At 39.4% G+C, this 23,926-nt stretch overlaps 1 protein-coding gene and 1 pseudogene across 2 annotated transcripts in view; both read left to right on the plus strand.

Moving 5' to 3' along the window:
• The window catches only part of LOC117712400 (endogenous retrovirus group K member 9 Gag polyprotein-like), a 30,284-nt pseudogene extending 28,911 nt beyond the window's left edge, over positions 1–1,373 (plus strand).
• The window catches only part of Tbc1d19 (TBC1 domain family member 19), a 94,339-nt gene continuing 71,648 nt past the window's right edge, over positions 1,236–23,926 (plus strand). The window contains exon 1 of one of the 2 annotated variants that reach the window (XM_034509038.2): positions 1,236–1,490. In XM_034509038.2, coding sequence (XP_034364929.1) covers positions 1,392–1,490 — 99 coding nt within the window. In that variant the 5' untranslated portion in view covers positions 1,236–1,391. The remainder of the gene's footprint in view (positions 1,491–23,926) is intronic. The other variant, XM_034509039.2, reaches the window with a different exon arrangement.

A 23,926-nucleotide genomic window follows, 5' to 3' on the forward strand; every position in this document is an offset into this window, starting at 1 on the left:
AGCATTCTCAGCCTGTTTTCCTGAAATTCTACTCTTGCCTTGCTTAAAAAAAATATGTATACACACAAAACCGAAATTAATCCTTAATTACTCTGGTGATACTATTCTAATGTGTAATTATACCTTAGGGCTTTTGCTGACCTACTATTGGCCTTTGGATTGATATTCAATTAGTTAAATCAGTTACTTCTAATTATAAATATGTTTCATATATTTCCTTGAGGACACCAACTGCATTTTATTAAATATTCGTGCTCACACAGTTCCTTGTATATAAATGCTGGATAAACTGAAAGTTGGACCATGACTAAAAGATGGAATGGACACTTAAAAATCTAGATGGTAAATTTCTTAAAGACCAGGACAGACAGGATCATAGTCATTTTTAAAGTAAGAATACTAAAAAAAAAAAAAAAAAGTATTAGTAATTGTTGTTGATTAATTTGTATATGTAAGGAGACTAATCCCAGGATATGATTCTAGACTTTAGAACAGCAGTTCACAACCTGTGGGTCCCATGCAACCCCTTTGGGGTGTGAAACCACCCTTTCACAGGATTGCTTAAGACCATTGAAAAACATGTATTTTATATGTGTTTGATAACAGTAGCAAAATTACAGTTATGAAGAAACAATAAAAAATTTTACGGTTAGGGTTCACCCCAACATGAGGAACTGTATTAAAGGGTGGCTGCATTAGGAAGATTGAGAACCACTGCTCTATAGAGTCTAGAGAATAGAAACAAGTAGCAAGGGAAAGAAACGTGCAGCTTCATGCATTGCTTCTTACCTCAGCCAACTATCAAAACATCCTGCCAACTGGTGTAAATTGAATTCTGAAATTTAAATACCTAGCTTAAGTGCAACAGCTAGTGTCAGAGCGCTACAATTTTGGTGTGTAACCAGCAGCAATTGTGTTCACAGGCGTGTTCTGCAGAGATTGACTGGTGGAAGAGTTAACAGTCTCTATAATACGGAGTCTATACAGTAAATTTCAACACATACACACACACCATACAACACACACACCCTGTTCTCGGGTTTTTGTTGTTGTTGTTTTGTTTTTTTTTCCGCATCTGAAACTTTGTGGCTGTGGAAGAACAAGCTTTTGTTCTACGTTTTCGATCAGACTGGGTAGGAACAATGAAATGAAATCTACTTTCAGGCCCTGGTCTCTTTCCGCCCTCGGAACGCATGTACGAGGTTTTTCAGATGCAGAGGGGACCAGAGAGGGACGGACACACGGCCCAGCAGTTGCCAGGCAACGCCCGCTGGAGGAGTCCCAGCGTAAAAAAGGTCCGGGAGAAGTGTCAGCGGCCAGGAGTGGGACCCTGCAGCGCTTCTTTCCTTGCCGGCGGCCGTCACCGCGGCTAGCGGGTTAGGGCAGGGGAAATGTTGCAGGAGGAGTCGGACCTGTCTCTCATCATTGCCCAGATAGTCCAGAAACTCAAGGGCTCCAATTTATATGCTCAGCTGGAACGGCAGGCCTGGGTAAGCGGGGCTGATGGGAAGCTATGGAGACCGGCAGGCCGCAGGATGACCTGTCTACCACACTGCCTTCACTCAAGCCAGAGCTCTCTGCTCTCTCCACCTCTTTCCGCTGTTTTAAATCCTTCCCTGAGCCTTGCACCTTGTTTACTCAGGCGTGAGGCCATTGTATTTTATTAAAGATGGGTGGGGCGCATCACGCCCGTCTTCAGGCCAGAGAATGGCCAAGGCTTCTCATTCGTTTATCTATTCTTGTAGTCGTTTAAGGGACCTATTATTGTTATTATTTTTTTAAGATGTTGGACTCAAGAGCGGCATGCCTTCCTTCTCTTTTACTGTCTCGAGAATGGATTGGGACCACATGGGCCTTTTTCTAATGTGCCACTTTGTTGCACTTTACTCTCCCTCCAGTGATTGATTTCCTGTGTGCCCAACTAGCGCTTATTGAATTCATTTAAAAAGACTAGGCACTGCGAGTAGACAGAATAACCAGGAGACCTTTACTACATGAGAATGTAGTGTAAATGGAATCCTACAGTACCTAAACTTTTGTGGATGCTTCTGGCCCTGGTAGGATTTTGGGATCCATCCAAACTTGGTATTGTAATGGTTATGATTCTTTTAATTGCCGGATAGTAGTCTATTGTTTGGAAGCCTGGCCATTAGTTTCTCTCTGTAGTACTTACCTGATGGATATTTAGGTTGCTTAGAAATTATGGATAATGCCAATATGCATATTCTGCGACTTTAACCCATGGGTTGTGTAAAGATTTGGGGAGATCTTTACAGTTTCTTCCTTTTGTTGATTTCTAGTTTAACTCCAGGATGGAGAAAGTTTATATTATGTTAATTCTTTAAATTTTGTTGAAGTTTTTTTTAATTTTTAAGATTCATAATTTGCTTTAGCTGGTTGAACATCCCACGTGTATGTAATAAGCATCTTTTTTTCAATGTCAGTTAAGTCAAGTAGATTGAAAGTTTTGTTCAAGTGTTCTGTATCTTTACTGAGAGTGGTATGTGATGGTTAATCTTGTTTGTCAACTCGAAACACCTGAGAAGAGGAAACCTTAATTGAGAAATTGATCCCCTAAGTGTCTTCTGTGGACATATGCATGGGGTATTTTCATGATTCCTAATTGAAATAGGATGCCCAAACCCATTGTGGGTGGTACCCTCTCTAGGCAGGTAAGCCTGGGCTGTATAAGAAAGGTACTGAATGATGAGCCTGGGAGCAAGCCAGAAAGCAGTGTTCCTCCATGATCTCTGCCTTAGTTTCTTCCTTGAATTGCTGCTCTGGCTTTTCTCAATGATAGGCTGTAATTTGTAAGACAAATGAATTCTCCCCCTAGTTGTTTTTGGGCAGTGCTTTAACATAGCAACAAAAAAGTAAAGTAAAATGTGGTGTGTCCATTAGCATATAGAGGTCAGGGGTGAAGCAAACTCCGAGGTTTTCACTATTACCTTCCTTACAGCCTAAACTGCAGATTCCTCCTCCTGGACTTCTATTGCCTTTGTTTAGAGTCTTGGCGCATAGAGAAATTGTCTCAATATTTCGTTACCTCTCAGCTTCACGAGTCTCTCTACCTATGTGTCCCTTTCCAAGCAATAGGCTGCTTTACTCTGTGCTAGGATCACATTAGATGTGGGAGCTCCTGATTTTACACTATTCATTCATCTACTGTATTAGTGCAGGGTCCTTCTTACCCCTGGCTTTTATTTTTCTTCTCTGTTTTGCAACCAAACTCTGCCTTCTATCTGTGGTTGGTGTGTGAGACAGACACACTTGCTCTGGTGTCTTCTAACTTCTCTGCATTGGTATGGAGTCGTAGGCCCAAGAGAATTTTTTTTTCAACCTGTCCACAAGGCAGAGAGCTTTTATGACTATTCTAATCCGGGGAGTTATTGCTTGAAATTTTAAATAGAGAGTGTCTGACATTGCTTGTGATTTAGGGCCGTTGCCTCATGTGAGAGGAGAGATTGGTAGATGAAGCAGTTTTATGCTTGTTTTTACATATTTAGCCAGCAGAAGGTGCTCTCTGCAGATTCCTGTGAGATCCTGGTAGAGGCTCATGGGAAAGGGCACAAGATGAAGGTGGATTCCTTCTCTGTTGTACTCTGAGCCTGCTGGGTTTCATCTTCTGGAAACTCTGCTTAGTTTTGTACTCCATTTTGAAATGAAATAATTTTTTAAAAATCAGGTTTTTAGTTTTTATTTTTCCCTAGTTCTTTATACTGTTCTAGATACTAACCAATTGTAACAATTGATGAAGATCACCTTCCATTTTATAGGCTACTGCTTTGCCAGATGGTTATGTTCTTTGCTGCAGGAGAGGCTCTCCTGAGGAAGGGGAGGTAGAATATATTGTTATGGAGATAAAGGGGAAGATAGAATAGGATGATTAATTAAAGAGAGGGATGAGAGAACACAGAGAGCGACAACTAACAACAAAGACCGCTCGAAACACCAAGTCGAAAACTACGCCTGTAGAAGCTTCCTAAGATATATACACATGTGAAAGGAATCTAAGTGCAGTTATCAAATGATAGGGAGACAGTGCCCCAACTAGACATTTTAATGCCACCAAGTAAAACTTCCAGTGCCAGGAGTGGGTTAATATTAAGTCATTGGTCAAAAGGGTCCCATGGACATGCCTTCACCCCCAATATCTCAGGCTAAAAGCTAGTGCCAAAGCTAGTGAGTCCTCTCCATAACCTGCACTATTGCTGAAGAAAGCCTTTGTCTGTGTTATCAGACATGGAAAATCAATCTGGCGCCTAACGAGAAGCTTCACTAGTACTGACTAGCATTCATGCTACCAGGAGGCATCCTGCACACTACCAAGGGAGAAAAGTAATAATATCTCTCACCTACAAACCCTGCAACCTCCAACAGTGATGTGCCTGCAAGATTATACTGATGCAATAATGACACAGTGTTAAGGGAGAAACATTAAGGCTACGACATGAGGTAGAACCCATATCTGACTGTCTTAGGTAGTGTAGTTGGGTTTTTTGTTTGTTTTGTTTTCTGTGAAGAGACACTGTGTCCATGGCAACTCTTATAAAAGAAAGCATTTTATGGGGACCTCCTTACCATGTCAGAGGTTTAGTTCACTGGCATGGCAGCCGGCAGGCAGACATTGTGTTGGAGAAGTAGCTGAGAGTTCTGCATTTGGATCTGCAGGCAGAGGGAAGAGAGAGCCACAGGCCTGGCTTGGGCTTCTGAACCCCAAAGCCCACCCCCAGGGATATGCTTCCTCCAAAAAGCCACACCTTCTAATCCCACTCAAGTAGTGCTGCTCCCTGATGAAAGCATTCAAATAGTTGCGCCTCTGGGGGCCACTGTTATTCAAGCCACCACACTGACGAGGCTAAAGTAGTCAAGAACTGGAATCTAGATAGGTAACAAGTCTACCAGAAAACTGTTATTCTGCTAAAAGATCACAGTACTAAAATGGCTCTTAATGACATATTGCTATACTCATATAGATAAGTGTCTTCAGCCCTCATTAGAGCAACATTTTGCAGTAGAGGGTAATTAACACAGAGACCCTCACTGGAGACTGTGCTGAGAGAAGTCTTTGGAGAACTCAGGCCCATACAGGATGTTGTCATTCACTGCCCTCCCCTCAAGGCTTAGGGATCTGTGTGGAAGAGAAAGATTCTAAGAGCCAGAGGTGATGCGTAATTCTAAGAAAACTGTCTTTCAGACAACACAATTGATGATCACATGAACTCGCAGAGACTTCGGTAGCATGCACAAGACATATACAACCTCAAGTTAGGGGTCCCATGGGGTCCCATGACTGAGAGGGGGAAGTAAACAGAGGCTTACACCTCTAACCAAGAAGCTATCTGCAATTGATATCCACTGGCAAAAAAGAAAATCAGTTTTTTCCCCCAACAGATTGTTACTGGGTATGTCAACCATGCTCCAGGGTAGTCTCCATGCCTGGGAGCAGTGGTCTTTTGTTTTTGAGAGAGAGAAAGAACACAAAATTGGGTGGGTAGTTAGGTGGGGGAGGATCTGAGAGGCATTGGGGGAAAACATGATCAAAATATAGTGTATGGATTTTTTTTAAAAAATAAAAAAGTAATGTAACAATTAAAAGTTAATATAACAAGGTCTGAAGAGATGACACAGCTATTCTTCCAGAGGTCCTGAGTTCAATTCCCAGAAAACATATGATGACTTGCTACCATCTTTAAAGGGCTCTGATTCCACCTATTGGCATGCAGTATACATATAGACACAATACTCATATGCATAAATAAAACTTAAAAATTAATATAGCAAAAGTGAAAAAAACAAGTTTCTTTGTTTAAGGGTTGATTGCTTATTGCCCTTGTGCCTCAGTCTCCCCTTCCTCCTGTGCTCTGCCAAAGGCACAATAATTTGGATATGTGGTTGTCCTTTGTTGACCTTGTTTAGAATTCAGTTCATTTGATTTTCTTAAAAGTTTTTGGGGGTGTGCAGGGGAGACAGGGTGGAAACAAAAGTTATGGTTTTATTGAGAATGACCTGCTATTGGTGAGAATTGGATATTGAAATCACTCACCATTCCTGTGCTGGGGTCAAACTGTACTTTTAATCCAACAGTGTTACTTTCATGAAATTTTCAACTAATAAGTTAAAAAAAAATCTTAATTATGATTTTGCTAAAGTAGCACACCCATAGAAACTTCTTTCCATTTCTGTCTCCATTGTGTTCAGTCACATGAATTCCTATTTGTCTTGTAAAATTTGGTAAACATTTGTAAAAATCCCTACCCATTTCTTTCTTTCTTTCTTTTTATTGGATATTATATTTACATTTCAAATTTTATCCCTTAATCCCCTTTCCTCCCACCACCCAGGAACCTCCTATCCCATCACCCCTCCTCATGCTTCTATGAGGATGTGCCCCCACCTACCCCCCAAGTCCCACCTCCCCACCATTGAATTCACCCCCCCCCCCACTCAGTGTTCATTCTTCATGGGACCAAGAATCTCCTCTCCCACTATGCCAGACAAGGCCATCCTCCCCTACATGTACAGATGGAGTCATGGGTCCCTCCCTATGTGCTCCCAGGCTGGTGGTTTAGACCCTGGGGAGCTCTGGTTGGTTGGTATTATTGTTCTCCTCATGGGGCCACAAACCCTTTCTGCTCCTTCAGTCTTCTCTCTAACTTCTCCATTGGGAAACCCTTGATCAGATCAGTGGTTAGCTGTGAGCATCGGCCTCTGAATGGGTCAGCCTCTGGCAGACCTCTAAGGAGACAGCTATATCAGGCTCTTGTCAGCATGCACTTTCTGCCATCCACATCAGTGTCTACCTTTGGTGACTGTACCTGGGATGGAGACCCAGGTGGAATGGTCTCCAGACAGCCCTTCCTTCAGTTTCTATCCCACACTTTGTTTCCATAATTGCTCTCTTGAGTTTTTTTACTCAAGTTGTTGTTACTACTTCTAAGTAGAACTGAGGCATCCACACTTGGTTTTTCTTCTTCATGAGCCTCATGTGGTCTGTGTGTTGAGTCTTGGCTATTCCAAGCTTTTGGGCTAATATCCGCTTATCAGTGAGTAAATACCATGTGTGTTCTTTTGTGATTGGGTTAACTCACTCAGGATGATAGTTTCTAGTTTTATCCATTTGCCTAAGAATTTCTCGAATTCATTATTTTTAATAGCTGAGTAATACTCCATTGTGTAAATGTACCACATTTTTTGTATCCATTCCTCTGTTGAAGGACATCTGGGTTCTTTCCAGCTTCTGGCTATTATAAATAAGGCTTCTATGAACATAGTGGAGCATATGTCCTTGTTATATGTTGGAGCATCTTCTGGGTATATTCCCAGGAGTGGTATAGCTGGATCCTCAGGTAATGCTATGTCCAATTTTCTGAGGAACCGCCATACTGATTTCCAGAGTGGTTGTACCAGCTTGCAATCCCACCAACAATGGAGGAGTGTTCCTCTTTCTCCACATCCTCGACCAGCATCTACTATCACCCAAGATCTACTACTATCACTAAGATCAGTTTTGATCTTAGTCATTCTGACTGGTGTGAGGTGGAATCTCAAGGTTGTTTTGATTTGCATTTCCCTGGTGACTAAGGATGTTGAGCATTTCTTAAGATGCTTCTCGATCATTCGTGTTTCTTCAGTTGAGAATTCTTTGTTTAGCTCTGTACTCCATTTTTAAATAGGGTTATTTTGTTGTCTGGAGTCTAATTTCTTGAGTTCTTTGTATATATTCGATATTAGCCCTCTATCAGATGTAGGATTGGTAATGATATTTTCCCAATCTGTTGGTTGCCATTTTGTCTTATTGACAGTGTCCTTTGCCTTACAGAAGCTTTGCAATTTTATGAGGTGCCATTTGTCAATTCTTGATCTTAGAGCATAAGCCATTGGTATTCTGTTCAGGAACTTTTCCCCTGTGCCTAAATATTCGAGGGTCTTCCCCACCTTCTCTTCTATTAGTTTCAGTGTATTTGGTTTCATGTGAAAGTCCTTTATTCACTTCGACTTGAGCTTTGTACAAGGGGATAAGAATGGATTAATTTGCATTCTTCTACATGCTGACCTCCAGTTGAGCCAGCACCATTTGTTGAAAATGCTGTCCTTTTTCCACTGCATGGTTTTAGCTCCTTTGTGAAAGATCAAGTGACCATAGATGTGTGGGTTCATTTCTGGATCTTCAATTCTATTCCATTGATCTTCTTGCCTGTCTCTGTACCAATACCATGCAGTTTTTATCACTGCTGCTCTGTAGTACAGTTTGAAGTCAGGGATGGTGATTCCCTCAGAAGTTCTTTTATTGTTGAGAATGGTTTTTGGTATCCTGGGTTTTTGTTATTCCAAATGAATTTGAAAATTGCTCTTTCTATCTCTATGAAGAATTGATTTGGAATTTTGATGGGGATTGCATTGCACCTGTAGATTGCTTTTGGCAAAATGGCCATTTTTTAACTAAATTAATCCTGCCAATCCAGGAGCATGGGAGATCTTTCCATCTTCTGAGATCTTCTTTAGTTTCTTTCTTCAGAGACTTAAAGTTCTTGTCATACAGATCTTTCACTTGCTTGGTTAGATTCAGTCCAAGATATTTCATTTTATTTGTGGCTATTGTGAAGGGTGTCATTTCCCTAATTTCTTTCTCAGCCTGTTTATCCTTTGAGTAGAGGAAGGCTACTGATTTGTTTGAGTTGATTTTATATCCAGCCACTTTGCTAAAGTTGTTTATCAGGTTTAGGAGTTCTCTGGTGGAAGTTTTAGGGTCACTTAGGTATATTATCATATCATCTGCAAATAGTGAAAATTTGACTTCTTCTTTTCCTATTTGTATCCCTTTGACTTCCTTTTGTTGTCTAATTGCTCTGGCTAGGACTTCCAGTACTATATTGAATAGGTAAGATGAGGGTGGGCAGCCTTGTCTAGTCTCTGATCTTAGTGGGATTGCTTCAAGTTTTTCTCCATTTAGTTTGATGTTGGCTACTGGCTTGCTGTTTATTGCTTTTATTATGTTTAGGTATGGGCCTTGAATTCCTGATCTTTCCAAGACTTTTAACATGAAGGGGTGTTGAATTTTGTCAAATGCTTTCTCAGCTTCTAGTGAGATGATCATGTGGTTTTTTTCTTTGAGTTTATGTAGTGGATTACATTGATGGATTTCCGAATATTGAACCATCCCTGCATTTCTGGGATAAAGCCTACTTGATCATGATGGATGATTGTTTTGATGTGTTGTTGGATTCGGTTTGTGAGAATTTTATTAAGTATTTTTGCATCAATATTCATAAGAGAGATTGGTCTGTAGTTCTCTTTCTTTGTTGGATCTTTGTGGGGTTTGGGTATGAGCATAATTGTAGCTTCATAGAACGAATTGGGTATTGTTCCTTCTGTTTCTATTCTGTGGAATAGTTTGAAGAGAATGGGTATTAGGTCTTCCTGGAAGGTCTGATAGAATTCTACACTAAAACCATCTGGTCCAGGACTTTTTTGGTGGGGAGACTTTTAATGACTGCTTCTATTTCTTTAGGGGTTATGGTACTGTTTAGATGGTTTATCTGCTCCTGATTTAATTTTGATACTTGGTATCTGTCTAGGAAACTGTCCATTTCATCCAGATTTTCCAATTTTGTTGCATATAGGCCTTTGTAGTAGGATCTGATGATTTTTAAAATTTCCTCAGTTTCTGTTGTTATGTCTCCCTTTTCAGTTCTGATTTTTATTAATTTGAATACTGTCTCTGTGCCCTTTGGTTAGTCTGGCTAAGGGTTTATCTATCTTGTTGATTTTCTCAAAGAACCAGCTCCTGGTTTTGTTGATATTTTGTATAGTTCTTTCTGTTTCTACTTGGTTGATTTCAGCTCTGAGTTTGATTATTTCATGCCGTCTACTCCTCTTGGGTATATTAGCTTCTTTTTGTTCTAAAGCTTTCAGGTGTGCTGTCAAGTTGTTAGTGTATGCTTTCTCCAGTTTCTTTTTGTAGGCACTTAGAGCTATGAGTTTTCCTCTTAGTGCTGCTTTCATGGAGTCGACAAGTTTTGGTATGATGTGTCCCCACTTTCATTAAATTCTAAAAAGTCTTTAGTTTCTTTCTTTATTTCTTCCTTGACCAAGTTATCATTGAGTAGAGCATTGTTCAGTTTCCATGTGTATGTGGGCTTTCCATTGTTTTTGTCCATGTCAAAGACGAGTCTTAGTCCATGGTGGTCTGGTAGGGTACAAGGAATTATTTCAATCTTTTTGTATCTGTTGAGGCCTGTTTTGTGACCAATTATATGGTCTATTTTGGAGAAGGTACCATGAGGTGCTGAGAAAAAGGTATATTCTTTTGTTTTAGGATGAAATGTTCTATAGATATCAGTTAAGTCCATTTGGTTCATAACTTCTGTTAATTTCATTGTGTCTCAGTTTAGTTTTTGTTTCCATGATCTGTCTATTGCTGAGAGTGGGGTATTGAAATCTCCCACTATTATTGTGTGAGGTGCAATGTATGCTTCAAGCTTTAGTAAAGTTTCTTTTATGTATGTGGGTGCCCTTGCATTTGGGGCATAGATGTTCAGAATTGAGAGTTCATCTTTGTACATTTTTCCTTTGATGAATATGAAGTGTCCTTCCTTATCTTTTTTGATTACTTTTGGTTGAAAATCGATTTTATTTGATATTAGAATCGCTATTCCAGCTTGTTTCTTGGGACCATTTGCTTGGAAGATTGTTTTCCATCCTTTTACTCTGAGGTAGTGTCTGTCTTTTTCACAGAGGTGTGTTTCCTGTATGGAGTAAAATGCTGGGTCGTGTTTATGTATCCAGTCTGATACTCTATGTCTTTTTATTGGAGAGTTGAGTCCATTGATATTAAGAGATATTAAAAAAAATGAATGTTGCTTCCTGTTATTTTTGTTATTCAAGGTGGAATTATGTTTGTGTAGCTATTTTCTTTTGGGGTTGTTGGAAGACTACTTCCTTGCTTTTTCTAGATTGTAGTTTCCCTCCTTCTGTTGAAGTTTTCCATCAGTTATCCTTTGAAGTGCTGGATTTGTGGGAAGATATTGTGTAAATTTGGTTTTGTCATGGATATCTTGGTTTCTCCATCAATAGTGATTGAGAGTTTTCCTGGATATAGTATTCTGGGCTGGCATTTGTGTTCTCTTAGGGTCTGTATGATATCAGTCCAGGATCTTCTGGCTTTTATGGTCTCTGGTGAGAAGTCTGGTGTAATTCTTATAGGTCTGCCTTTATATGTTACTTGACCTCTTTCCCTTACTGCTTTTAGTATTTTTTCTTTGTTTTGTACATTTGATGTTTTGATTATTATGTGGCAGGAGGTATTTCTTTTCTGGTCTAGGCTGTTTGGAGTTCTGTAGGCTTCTTGTATATTTATGGACAACTCTTTCTGTAGGTTAGGAAAGTTTTCCTCTATAATTTTGTTGAAGATATTTATTGGCCCTTTAAGTTGGGAGTCTTCACCGTCATCTATACCTATTATCCTTAGATTTGGACTTCTCATTATGTCCTGGATTTCCTGGATGTTTTGGGTTAGTAGCTTTTTGCATTTTGCATTTTCTTTGACAGTTCTGTCAATGTCTTGCATGGTATCTTCTGCACATGAGATTCTCTCTTCTATCTCTTATATTCTGTTGGTGATACTTATGTCTATGACTCCTGATCTTTTTCCTAGGTTTTCTATCTCCAGGGTAGTCTCCCTTTGTGATTTCTTTATTGTTTCTACTTCCATTTTTAGATCCTGGATGGTTTTGTTTAATTATTTCACCCGTTTGGTTTTGTTTTCTTGCAATTCTTTAAGGGATTTTTTTTGTTTCCTCTTTAAGGGCTTTTACCTGTCTACCTGTGTTCTCCTTACATTCTTTGAGAGTGTTATTCATGTCCTTCTAAAAGTCCTCTACCATCATCATGAAAAGTGATTTTAATTCTGAATCTTGCTTTTCCGGTGTGATGGGGTGTTCAGGGCTTGCTATGATGGGAGAACTGGGTTCTGATGATGTCATGTAACTTTGGATTCTTTTGCTTACATTCTTGAGCTTGCCTTTCACCATCTGGTTAACTCTAGTGCTGCCTGAACTCAGTGTCTCTGACTGAAGCCTGCCTTTCCAGTTATCTTGCTTGTGTCTGAACTCCTCAGGGTCCAGATGTCTCTGTGATCTTTTAATCCTGAGCTCCAGCTGCTCTGAGTACAGTGTCTCCTCTAGGATGTCTTGGTATCCGGTGTCCACACAGGAGCAGACCAGGCGGGTGTCTGCCCCTCTGGGTTCAGTGGTCGCTCTAGGATGTCTCAGGATCTGGTGTCCACACAGGGGCAGACCAGGCGGGTGTCTGCTCCAGGCAGCAGGCCCAGGCAAGGATCGGAAGGGGAGTGGTATTCCACAGGGGTGGGGTTTGGGTGTCTGCTGCTCTGGGTTCAGTGGTCCTCTAGGATGTCTTGGCATCCGGTGTCCACACAGGAGCAGACCAGGCGGGTGTCTGCTGAAGGCAGCAGGCCCAGGGGAGGGGCCCCTACCCATTTCTTACACAAAGTTCTTTGTAGTCTACACATAAATTTATTGTATAACATATGTTGTTATGTTTAATTATTGATATGCCTCTCTTTGTTACAAATAAGATTTTAATGGCAAAATGTTATGGCTTTGTAAGTAATATATATTTTTCTCATTGTTGGTCTGTGAGTGACACTGTTTCATGGTGGCTCTGTAAGATGGAGGTTAGACAGTCTCATGGATAGGATATGAGTGTTAAGGAGTACAATTGCATTATGAGAAAAATTGCTGTGTCATTTTTCCTATGCATTTGTCAAGTCATATAAAAAGGTATTCTGGCATAACTGTGTAGGGAAGTCTTATCCTTTTTTCATTTGCTATTTTCTTTAAGTGTTACAAAATTTTATTTTTTTAAACATTGGGGAGAGTTCTCCAATATAGCCTGTATTTAGGGTTTCCTGTTTGTGACATTTTTGTTTGTTTTTAATTAGCATATGTTGTTTGAATACCTTCTGGTTTATGTAAAAATTGAGTGGAGCATACAGAGTCCTCCATCAATGCTCTTGTCTTACAAGTAGCTCCCTGTGTTGTTAATGTGTCTCACTGCTGTGTGGCATGTTTCATACAGATGACTAAGACTGATAGTCTATTCCTCACTAGATTCTATAGTTCACATTAGGGCTCACTCCTTTTGCTGTACAGCTCTATGGGCTTTCAGCAATATATGTCATGTAAATTTTTCTGTGCCCTGCGGTACCTATCCATCCCTCCCTTGACCATGCTCCATCTCCTACTGTCCTTTTATCCTCCTATCCTGTCTCCATACTTTTCCCATTAATGAATGTCATACATTATGCCTACACAGTATCTTATCTATAATGCATCAGTTCCTAGTGTCTCTTGCATGACTTGAGAGCTAATTTTTCTTCTGTTGAGTAATATGTTATTGTACAAATCTACCATTTTGTATACTTGCCTGCTGAACAACAATCTTGGTTTCTTTCAAGTTTTTTTTTTAGTGTGACTGAAGCTTCTACAAACAGTTCATGTTTATGTTTCAGGTGTGGGCATAAATTTTCAGCTCCTTTGAACAAGCCAGTGATTGCTGGGTGGTTTGATAAGATTATGGTTGCTTTGCAAGAACATGACAATTGGTCCTCCCTTGCGGCTGCAGTGCGTTTTACTCTCATCAGCGTTGGACGAGAATTCCCGTGTCTCCCGTTTTCTCCAGCACTAGTTTCCTATGTCTGCTATGTATTGTGAGAACTCATTGTGTCACTTTTTAGGTTCCTGATGGCATAGCATTTCTTCAGGACAGATTTTCTAAATCAAATTGCTAAGTTTTGCATGGGATCTAGGGTACTACAGTCTGGGATTGATTCAGAGTTTTGCTTGCATTCAGCCACTGAGTTATGCTCGGAGTGCCAAGTTTTTTTTTTTTGTTTGTTTTGTTTGTTTTTCTAATCTCTCTGGTGGTGCTTTATTTATCTTCAGTTTGAAGGCTACTTCTTATACACATTGCTTTCCAAGGTGGAAGTTGGAGGTGTTAGCCATTGTCTTTTTTCCTTTTGGGCTTCTGTTGAGCTTCTGTTATCACTGAATGTATGTTGCCTGCCTCTACTTTATGGCTTTTTAACAATTTCTTTCTATTTGGGGGGTTCCACCAGACTTGTTAAGATGTACATTAGTAAGCTATTGTTTTAGATGATCATTTATTCTGTCTGGGTCTGTGCTGGCCAATCTTATGTCAATCTGACACAAGATCTAGTCATCTGAGAGGAAGAGCCTCAATTGAGAAAATGCTTCCATCAGATCATGAGGTAGGTCAGCAAGCCTGTGGGGCATTTTCTTAATTAGTGATTAGCAGGGGAGGGCCCAGCCCATTGTGGGTGATTCTATCCCTGGGCTAGTGGTCCTGGGTTCTAGTGTAGGGGAATGCCAAGGTGGGCGGGTGGAGGAACACCCTCATAAAAGCAGGGGGAGGGGACATGGGATAAGGGTTTTCTGGGGGTAGGGGATGGGGAAAGGGGATAACATTTGAAATGTAAATAAAGAAAATATCAAGAAAAACCAGAATACATTATAGTTATTTAGTAAATGGGCAATAATGAAATGGTGGGTTAAATAGTGGTTTCTGAATGAAGTTCTAGTTTATGCTCTAGTGATTTTTTTAAGTCTTTAAAATTAATGGGAAAAGACAAAACTGAATGTGGCATGTATTTATCATATTGGAAAGGTGAAAATGAAAGTTACTGAAAAGAAAAACAAAAAAGAAAGAAAAGAAAGCAGGCTGAGCAGGCCATGGGGAGCAAGGCAGTGAGCTGCACCTTTCCATGGCCTCTGCTTCAGCTGCTACGCTCCCACCCTGTTGGAGTTCCAGCCCTGACTTCCATCAGTGATTAACCGTTCTGTGGAAATGTATGGCAGGTAAACCTTTTCCTCTTCAAGTTGCTTTTTATCATGGTGTTCCATCACAGCTATAGTAACCCTATGTAAGATAGAGCCCAGAGCCCGTGTTAAACCCAGCATTAGTTTGGGAAATCATTGCCTCATCTTTTCAAATACCAGTTCTGATTCCTTGTTCCTGGTTCCACATTAGGACTCATAGCTAAATGTGTCTCTAATATTTTTTTGTAGATCCCTTTCCAACCCTTTTGTTCAGTTTAGAGATTTCGTATGGGCCTTATTTCTAATCCTGTTTTGTGCTGTATATTCTCTCTAATAACTCCACCTTATGAGTTCTTGTGTATGCATTATGTTTTTCAAGTTATAAAATGTCCAGATGATTTTTTTAAAAAGATGTATTTTTATTTATGTGTCTGCATGTGTCTGCCACATGTGTGTGCACAGGTGGAGGTAAAATGTCGGATCCCCTCTTACAGGCCATTGTGAGCCACTGGGCATGGGTTCTGGGAACCAAATTCAGGGCCTCTGGAAGAGCAGTGAGTGCTTTTAACTGCTGAGCCTTGTTGACAACCCCTTCAGGTGGTTCTTATTTAATGAAGCCAGTGCTGAGTCTATTTTTCCTGGATTTTTATAACCATTTTTCCATGGGTGTGTGATGTTAGATTCTGTGTCCTTCATAATTGTATTAAAACTGTTATCTAGATTACCCATGACTCTCTTTGTAATTTTTTCTCCTCTTGCCTTTGTTTCTGTGCTGTCAGTCAGATAGCAACATGCATTTATTGAATGCTTTGCATTTTGTACAAATTAAAATATAGCCACCAAACAACAACATCATTGTCGCCATCCCCCCATGAATCAGTCTTGGGACTAGTTACCAATTTTAATGCCATTATGGAATGTGCTGAGTCAAGGCTGAGTTTTCTCAAGATCAGTCTTCCCTTGGTTCTTTCTTGGGTCTCATAGGTTTTCAACAAAGGATTTGATGTATTCTCTGTGTTAATTACATTTGGGTCTCAAATTTTAATCTTTTCCTCAGGCTGCCAAAGTACTTTGTCAGTGTGTTTTATTGTTTCAGTTTTTAGCCTTCTATCCCACAGAGCACCAGATTCTTGAGGATAAAACTGGCTAAGCACTTAATACTTGTGGTCTTTACTTATTTCTCAGTGTGTCTTCGGCAGCCCTGCATGAGGGTTTGTGCTGGGTTAGTCCTGATTCTCAAGCCCGTGTCTTTCGGAATAGGCTTACAATCCTAGAGGAATGTAACTATTGCATAGCCAGTTCCTCCTTCAGAATTTTCTCCTTTTACTCTAAGTCTTGTTTACTCAGCAATTCTTTTCTACATTTAGGTATGAGAGAGAGAGAGAGAGTGTGTGTGTGTGTGTGTGTGTGTGTGTGAGAGAGAGAGAGAGAGAGAGAGAGAGAGTGTGTGTGTGTGTGTGTGTGTGAGAGAGAGAGAGAGAGAGAGAGAGAGAGAGAGAGAGAATGAATCAGTCTACTCTTTGTTCTAGAAAAGTGTATTATCAAGCTAGCAGGCTAGCAGTTTGTCCATCCACCGTATCCACCTTGTACACATTCCTCCCATTTGTTGAGGACTGAACAAGATAACATATCCCTCATTTATATTAGTAAGTGCTTTATAAAAGAAAACCTGTCTTTTTAATAAAAGGTGCAAATGATTCAGCATTTCTTCATCCAATATCCTTCATGTCTCAGTGTTCAATGTGATACTTTGCCCTTTATGCTTGAAATACCGGCCCATTTTTTCTTTTAATCAGCTTTGCTAATGTTCTTTTAAACAGATGACTAGATACTATGTGTCTTTTACATTTAATAAGCATATTTTCCTGCTGGTATGTCTCCTGTACTGCCTCAAGTTTTCTGTTTTAGGTGTATGTAGAAATTGGCAGGGCAACTTACAGAGTAAAATATAATTGTTTAGATGTTTAAAATCTAAATACAGATTTTAAAAAATATTTTTCTCCTTGTAATCAAATATCATCTTTAGCATATATAATTAGCCACTAATTATGTTTTAATACACTTCTTATATAGTAGAGTGGCCAAGTTTTTAGTTTTCTGAATATTTCCAAGTAACTGTCTTGAAGTTCTTTTGAATCTTAGGTTGGAGTTTTCTCATTCATTCTTTAGACACTGGGGTGACAGTCTAATTCCAGATTGATGTACAGGGCCATATTGGTATTGTTACTTTATTTTATTTCACATTGAAGTGGATGTTGTATAAACATGTTATTTTCACTTCATTAAGCATTAAATATGTCTTGTTATTCAATTTTTAAAATTATAAATAATAGAATTATAACAGGCTGGGCCCTGAAAGAAGATGAGCTTTGGAGAGAGGAATATGTAATAGGTATTGTAGTGTCTAGAACCCCAGAATATCTTGGTACTATTAAAAAAAAAAAAAAAAAAACTCATGACATGTTATCTTAAATATATAGAATTTATATCAGTATGAAAGGTTTGTGCCATAAGCAAAATAGGTTCTGTCTTTTAAAAAAAGATTCTTTTATTATTTTAAAATTATGTGTATGTGTGTGTCTACATGTGGCTGTTTGTGAGTACAGTTGCCTACAGAGGTTAGAGGTATCAGATATCTCTGCAGCTAGAGTTACAGGTCATTGCAACCTACCAGAGATGGGTGCTGAGAACTGAACTTGGGTCCTCTGGAAGAGCAATGCACATAGCCTGTCTTTTTGGGTATATTTCAGGTAATGTTTGACATATAGATGGGGAAGATCTAGATTATATTGTTACAATTTGAAACTCAGGGTCTCTTATTTGTCTGAGCCAAGAGCAGTGTCATCTTTATTCTTTGTATGTTGGCTTTTACTGCATCTTTAATTTTATAAAGTAATATAGTAAAGAAGTGAATGATGGCATATAGAATTCCAAGAAAGTTCTTGCCTGTTTGGAATTTATACTTAAGATACAGGATATATATTACAATGTGAATTTGGCTTGTTAAAGTATATCTCATGTTTTATGTGAGCACTGAGTTGCTTAGAAAATGTCATGTAGGGTTCCTGGAATAGTTAGAACTAAGGGAGGTTAGTCACAAAAAGTAAACTGAGAATGATTTCACAAAAGGGAAGAAGAGGTAGAATGGAGAAGAGAGTGTAGGTAGGAAAGTGGGTCAGCTTGGAGATGTCAGCAGAAGGTGGCCAGTGACAGATCCATCTTCAAGGTGAGAGAAACTGGAGCAGGGTGGGAATTATATAGCACAAGTTGAGTGTAAGGCTCAGTCAGCATTCAGGGTACCAGGTCTTCCAATCTGAAATTAACACGTACTCCTGGCTACAGGGTGTTCCATTGGGACTGCTAGGATTACAGCAATGAGTCTGCACTATGGTTTTAAATGGAACCAGAAGTATTAGGAAGAAATGGAAAGACCCAATTCAACATGTTTACATTGAGCGTCTCATTAGCGATGGTAATGGGCTCTTGAGAGGAATTAGACTAAGTCCAGAATAATGATGTCTGGGAATTACTGTGGGAAAGGGCAATATCTTTTTTAATACTGTGTCTCACTTTTATTTTTGTCTTTAATTATGCTGTTAGATCTTTAAAAGTAAGTAAGGATATCTTTTATTTTTAAACTCAGCAACTAGCACATACAAAGAACTCAATTATTGCAAGAACAGTGTAGATGAGGAGAGCATAAATGGACCTTGAGGGGATGGCTGGGAGTCAGGAAGTCTGGGTAGTGCTCAAAGATGAAACCCTGTTCCCAGTGTTGGGGCAGTGAGAAGGCCACGCCCATTTGTTTCTTGTGTGTAAACTTTCTAGATTGGTAGAAGTATCTAGGTTGACTGACTAACTTTTTTGAGAGTTGGAAGTTCCTAAATTGCTACATCATCATCATCATCATCATCATCAACAACAACAAACAACACAGAGCCTGAAGGGGTTGTTGAGGTAATTTCAGGGGGAAGTCACAGGATTGTTTACAGATCACATTCACATGCCTCTGATAATCAGGAGAGACTGAGGGAGAGAGTGTTATAGCCTCTTCCTCTGCTTGTTTTTACTTTCTCTGTTCTGTGGGATCTTCTGTGATTCCATAAGCAGCCAAACTGAGCTCAGGAGGCCCAGCTACACAAAGAACTACACACAGCTAAGGAATGCTGAGAGGGAGAAATAGTCTTCCACAGAGAAGAGCTCACCCATTGATTATCTAGCACCAAGTTGTCTGCCCTGAAAACATACAAGTATATAGACTGTGCAGGTTATAGTTAGGAATATAGACATATATTCCATATACATTTATTTATATATTATATATGATTACTTATATATCATAGTTATAATGCATATATTATATATTTTATATGACTTTTGTATAGTCTATATAATTTTTGTACATATTCCATATATAATATATAACATATAACATATAATATATAATTTTCATATACATATTCCACATGTATAATTATACATAATATTTACATTATAAGCATATATAATTTATAAATAATCATTCCATATACTATTTAATTATACTATGGAATTTTATAACAAATATTTTATATACATTTATATATAATTATGTATGGCATATATAATCTATTGTACAATACATTCCATTAATATGGAATATATATATGCATGTGGAATATAATAATATATTTATGTAACAACAATTAATGAAAAAAGAGACCAAGAATTTAAAAACATCAAGGAGGGGTAAGTGAAGGCTTAGAGGGAGGAAAGTAAAGGGGGCAATGATGTAATTATAGGCTCAAAAAAGAAAAGAAATAATTAAAAAAGCACGTAAGAGATACAAGCAAATGGATTTGATTTTTCGAAAATGGAACAGTTGTGAAACTGGCAAAGCTATTATATATAATCCACATGCATTCATGTAAGCTGTTATTCATAGAATTGATGCTGTTATTCAAAAAATATTTGGAAGTTGCTTTTTTAAAGCAGTATGTGTCATTAACATGTCACTTAAAGGAAACCTGTTGTGTGTGGTGATGAAATTCAAGCTTTGAGTAAAAATGAGCCATTGGGAAAACGTGCCTGCCACTGTGAGCTTAATGGCTTGTCAACATTTAAAAACTATTTGTGGGTGATATTGGTGGTGACATTAGTGAATATTGCTTTTTGATGTTGTTCAATGAGTAAGTCAATCACTTAACTTAGTTAGCCAGTATCTGACCATGCATGATATTACAGGGTCATATGTAGGGAAAAGACACAAGTTCAAAGCTGAGCAATGCATCTTTATGTGTTAGAGACTGGAGAGTTTATTGATATTAAATTCCACATCATAGCCAATCTTTAGGGAATCATAGGTTATCAGATTTTGGTGTTTCATAAAAGAACATCTTCAGTTGTCTGCAAAGGATAATAAAATTCTACTGCATATGTACAGACCAAATACATCAGACCAAACAGCCAATATCATAGATTGACTGCCATGGAAATAAAAAGAAAGTGATAGTTTTCATCTACCACTTTATACATTGAAAAAGACTATATAATGCTTCTCACTGATGTTTTGAATTTTTGTTTCTAAAAATAAAGCTACTTTAAATAAGTATTTAGGATAATATATAATGGATTATGATTTTAAAATGAATCAGATAATTCTTTCTTGTGGTCCAATATTCATAAAATTTCCCTCTGCTCTTTAGTTGAGCGGTCCTTTGGCATGAAGTACATCCACACTGTTGTTAAACACAGCACCGTCCATGTGCAGAGCTGTTTTAACACCATCTGGACTGAAGCTGTGTGCTCTTAAACACTGACTCTTCAACGCCTCCCTGTCCGTATTCTATTGTTTGTGACTGTGACTGTTCTGGGCAGAAGCAAATCATAATATTTGCTTTTGTTTTCTTAAATGTGTATTCCTTTCATGTAGCACGATGTCTTTAAGTTTATCCATATTATATACTGTGTCAGAAACAACTTAAATGGAAGAGTTAATATTCCCATACACACAGCATTTTGTTTATCTGCTGTTATCTATAGCTTTTGGGTTGTTTCCACCTTTGGGCTGTTGAGAGTTAATACTGGTGTCAAGTGTCTATTTGCTTTCCTGCTTTGGGTTCCTTGGGGACACACTTGAGAGAAATCCTGAATCGTGCAGTAATCGTGTGCTTCATTTTAAAGGAACCACTGTACTAACAATGACTTGTAATGGCTTTTACTTTTATCCGATGGTGTGCCAATACTTATAATTTACATAAAGCATCCCAGAGTCCTCAGTGATTCTTAAGAGTGAGGAACCTGTGATTGAAAGGTTAAGAATCAGTGTTGTAGAGGAATGATCTCTAGAGGCCAGTTCTGAAACCACAACAGTGGTGAACAGGCGAGGGGAGAGCTTTTCAGAGAGAGACATGGAGGTAGGCCTGGGATGAAGTTTGAAACATATGTGGCCTTGAGGAAAGCAAGTTCAGAGAAGACACAGTAACTGTTAGTAAAGGGCTCTCAGCAAAAGGGATCAAGTTTACTCTGTAGCCTGAGGTGGAGGGGTTAGTGCTGGCACATGTTAGGTCAGTGCTGCATGGCATTAACTCAGCACAGGAACATAGGGTAAGGGAGGCATTGCTAAGGTAGGAATAGAAACATTTCTAAGTTGGAAAGCAGCTCAGTTTTCATGTTGGATTTTCTCAGGCAGATCACCACATGGAGAGGACAGTGGCCTCTAAGTGGTTAGTGGTGCAGCAGACCTTCCTATAGTCCCTTCTAATCCCAAATTTCTATGATTTTCAGGCACAGATGAATACCTGGAGTGAAGCATCGGTATGTGAGTGCAGTGAGAAGGGGAGGTGATAGGGCCCCATCAAGAAAAGGCTCATGGGACCCCTTTTGTTGGGCCCTGCTGTGTGCTCTCCTTTCCTTTCCCAGAGCACGTGACCTACCTCACTCTGCTCCTCCACTTTCCTGTATGTAACAGGATCAGGAGTTTAAGATTTTCATAGCTAAGGCTTTGAAGTTAGGACTGTTCTAGTGGAAATGAAAACTAACTCTCTCTCTCTCTCTCTCTCTCTCTCTCTCTCTCTCTCTCTCTCTCTCTCTGTGTGTGTGTGTGTGTGTGTGTGTGTGTGTACACCTTTGCACCAGCAAGAGGAAGAATGTGTTTTTCAACATGCAGAAAGGTGATGTTACCATCAGCATGAATGGATGAAGAATGTACACAGCATCAAAACTGTGCATTTCCTGCTTGCTGTTTTGCAAGAGGAGTATATTTTAGTTCTTGTTGTGAGCTATAGGCATTGGGTTTAAAGAAGGCTCAAGTTCTGGCTGTAGATTTTCCAAAAAACCTCTTTTTCTAAGACTCGTATCTTTTTCCATGAAAATCTGATACAGAATATCTGGGCACATCTTATATTTTATAATATAACTTTAATTTATACTGGACTGCATAACCAAAAGATTACTTTGATAATTTCTACTCAATTTCCATAATAACTTTATTTAGTTTCTTTTCTCTGTTAAATAAAGAAGAAACAAATGCAGAGATGTTAATGGCTTAATCAAATTAGTGAGTATGCCTGGGAGATAATTTCAGCTCTCCGGTGCCAAACCAGGTCTCTTGCCATCCTAAGTGCTTTGGAAGCTGTGCTTTATTACAGCCAGGCTTAAAAACAGGTAATTAAAAGCTGTACTACACAGCTCCTCAAACTCTTGAGCATCAGAAGTCAGTGTACAGCCTGCACTGCTCCTGTAAATATCTGCGCTTGCGCATGCTTATGCCTGAGGCATCACACAAGTGAGGCTGCAGCTGCAGCTGCCCTGCATGTCAGGGTGTGGCCAGGGAAAGCACAAGTGCTCATGCTCACCAGGCTGCTACAGTGGCACACCGTTGAGGTGTGCAACACACCAAGGGGAAGGATAGTATGCACACACAATTGAGCAGTTGGGTCAGAAGCCCTAGTCTCATCTAGGTGTTAGTGATAAAGGAATTTTGGATTTGTTCTAAAATCAAAAATTTCTAACTACTTCTCTGTCAATTTTCTATATCTGTTGGTTGGGAATGTGATTAGATTACTCGAAAATTTATTAGTAACGCAGATACTTCTCTGTGAATCAGAATCTTTCTCCTTATTGAGTCATCCCAATACAATACAGAAATAAGATGCTTAAACTGTATCAGACTAAAGCTGTACCTTTTAAACACTGAATGTGAGTGAGAAAGGTTTGTTATCAATGTATAATAATGCTGCCTTCAATGTGGTTTATACAATAGGATTCCCAAAGTGTCTCCAGAGAATTTTTCAGAGAGGCACACGCTACTGAATCATGTGTTAGAACTTTGTCACCATAGCATATGGTGCTCCTATTACTGCCCTGCTGTGTGTTGGTTTGTGTGGTGCTGTGTCTGTGCCTTTGGTATGGCTTTGATCCTGGGCTCTGACCCAGATCTTAGAGCCTGCTATTCAAGCCCTTTACCACTTAGCTGCATCCTCAGATACTTTGTCCTGGTTTTGATTCTCCATTTTCTAAAGATTTTAATAATTAACTTGATTCATGCCATGTCCAGCAGGGCTCAGAGAATAGACCTCATTGGGCAGCAAGGAGATGAAGAAGTCAGGCAAACAGATACTTGGGCAGGAAGCTGGGAGCCAGTGGTCTGGGCTTCCTGTTAGAGAAACCTCAGGCCCTGTCCCTGCCCCCACCCTCACCTCAAGCTCAATGTGTTATTATAGTAGAGTTGAACAGAGAGGTGGGGTTATTGCATACAGATAATCAAGGAGGCAGGGTTTATGGTAAATAGCTGAACCAAGGAGGCAGACTTATCCAATCGTATATAGTGAAGTAGTCTCCAAACAGTCCATATCTCAGAAGAAAGTTATGGTGGATATTTTCTGCACTCTGTCAACATCCATACACAGACCAGAGGGAAGGAAAGCTTTGCTGTTCCTCCACGGGTCTGAGACATGGCGTCTTCGCTGTGCCTGTGCCCGGCAGCAGTGCACGTCTACTCAGGTCTCTGCTCACTCGGGCCTTCTTTGCTCCCTAGGTTTGCGTTTGCTATAAAGTCTATCAAGGGAGGGAGGTCTAGCCACCTTGAA

Source organism: Arvicanthis niloticus, chromosome 7 (assembly GCF_011762505.2).
Source record: "Arvicanthis niloticus isolate mArvNil1 chromosome 7, mArvNil1.pat.X, whole genome shotgun sequence".
In the NCBI taxonomy this organism is placed as follows: Eukaryota; Metazoa; Chordata; class Mammalia; order Rodentia; family Muridae; genus Arvicanthis; species Arvicanthis niloticus.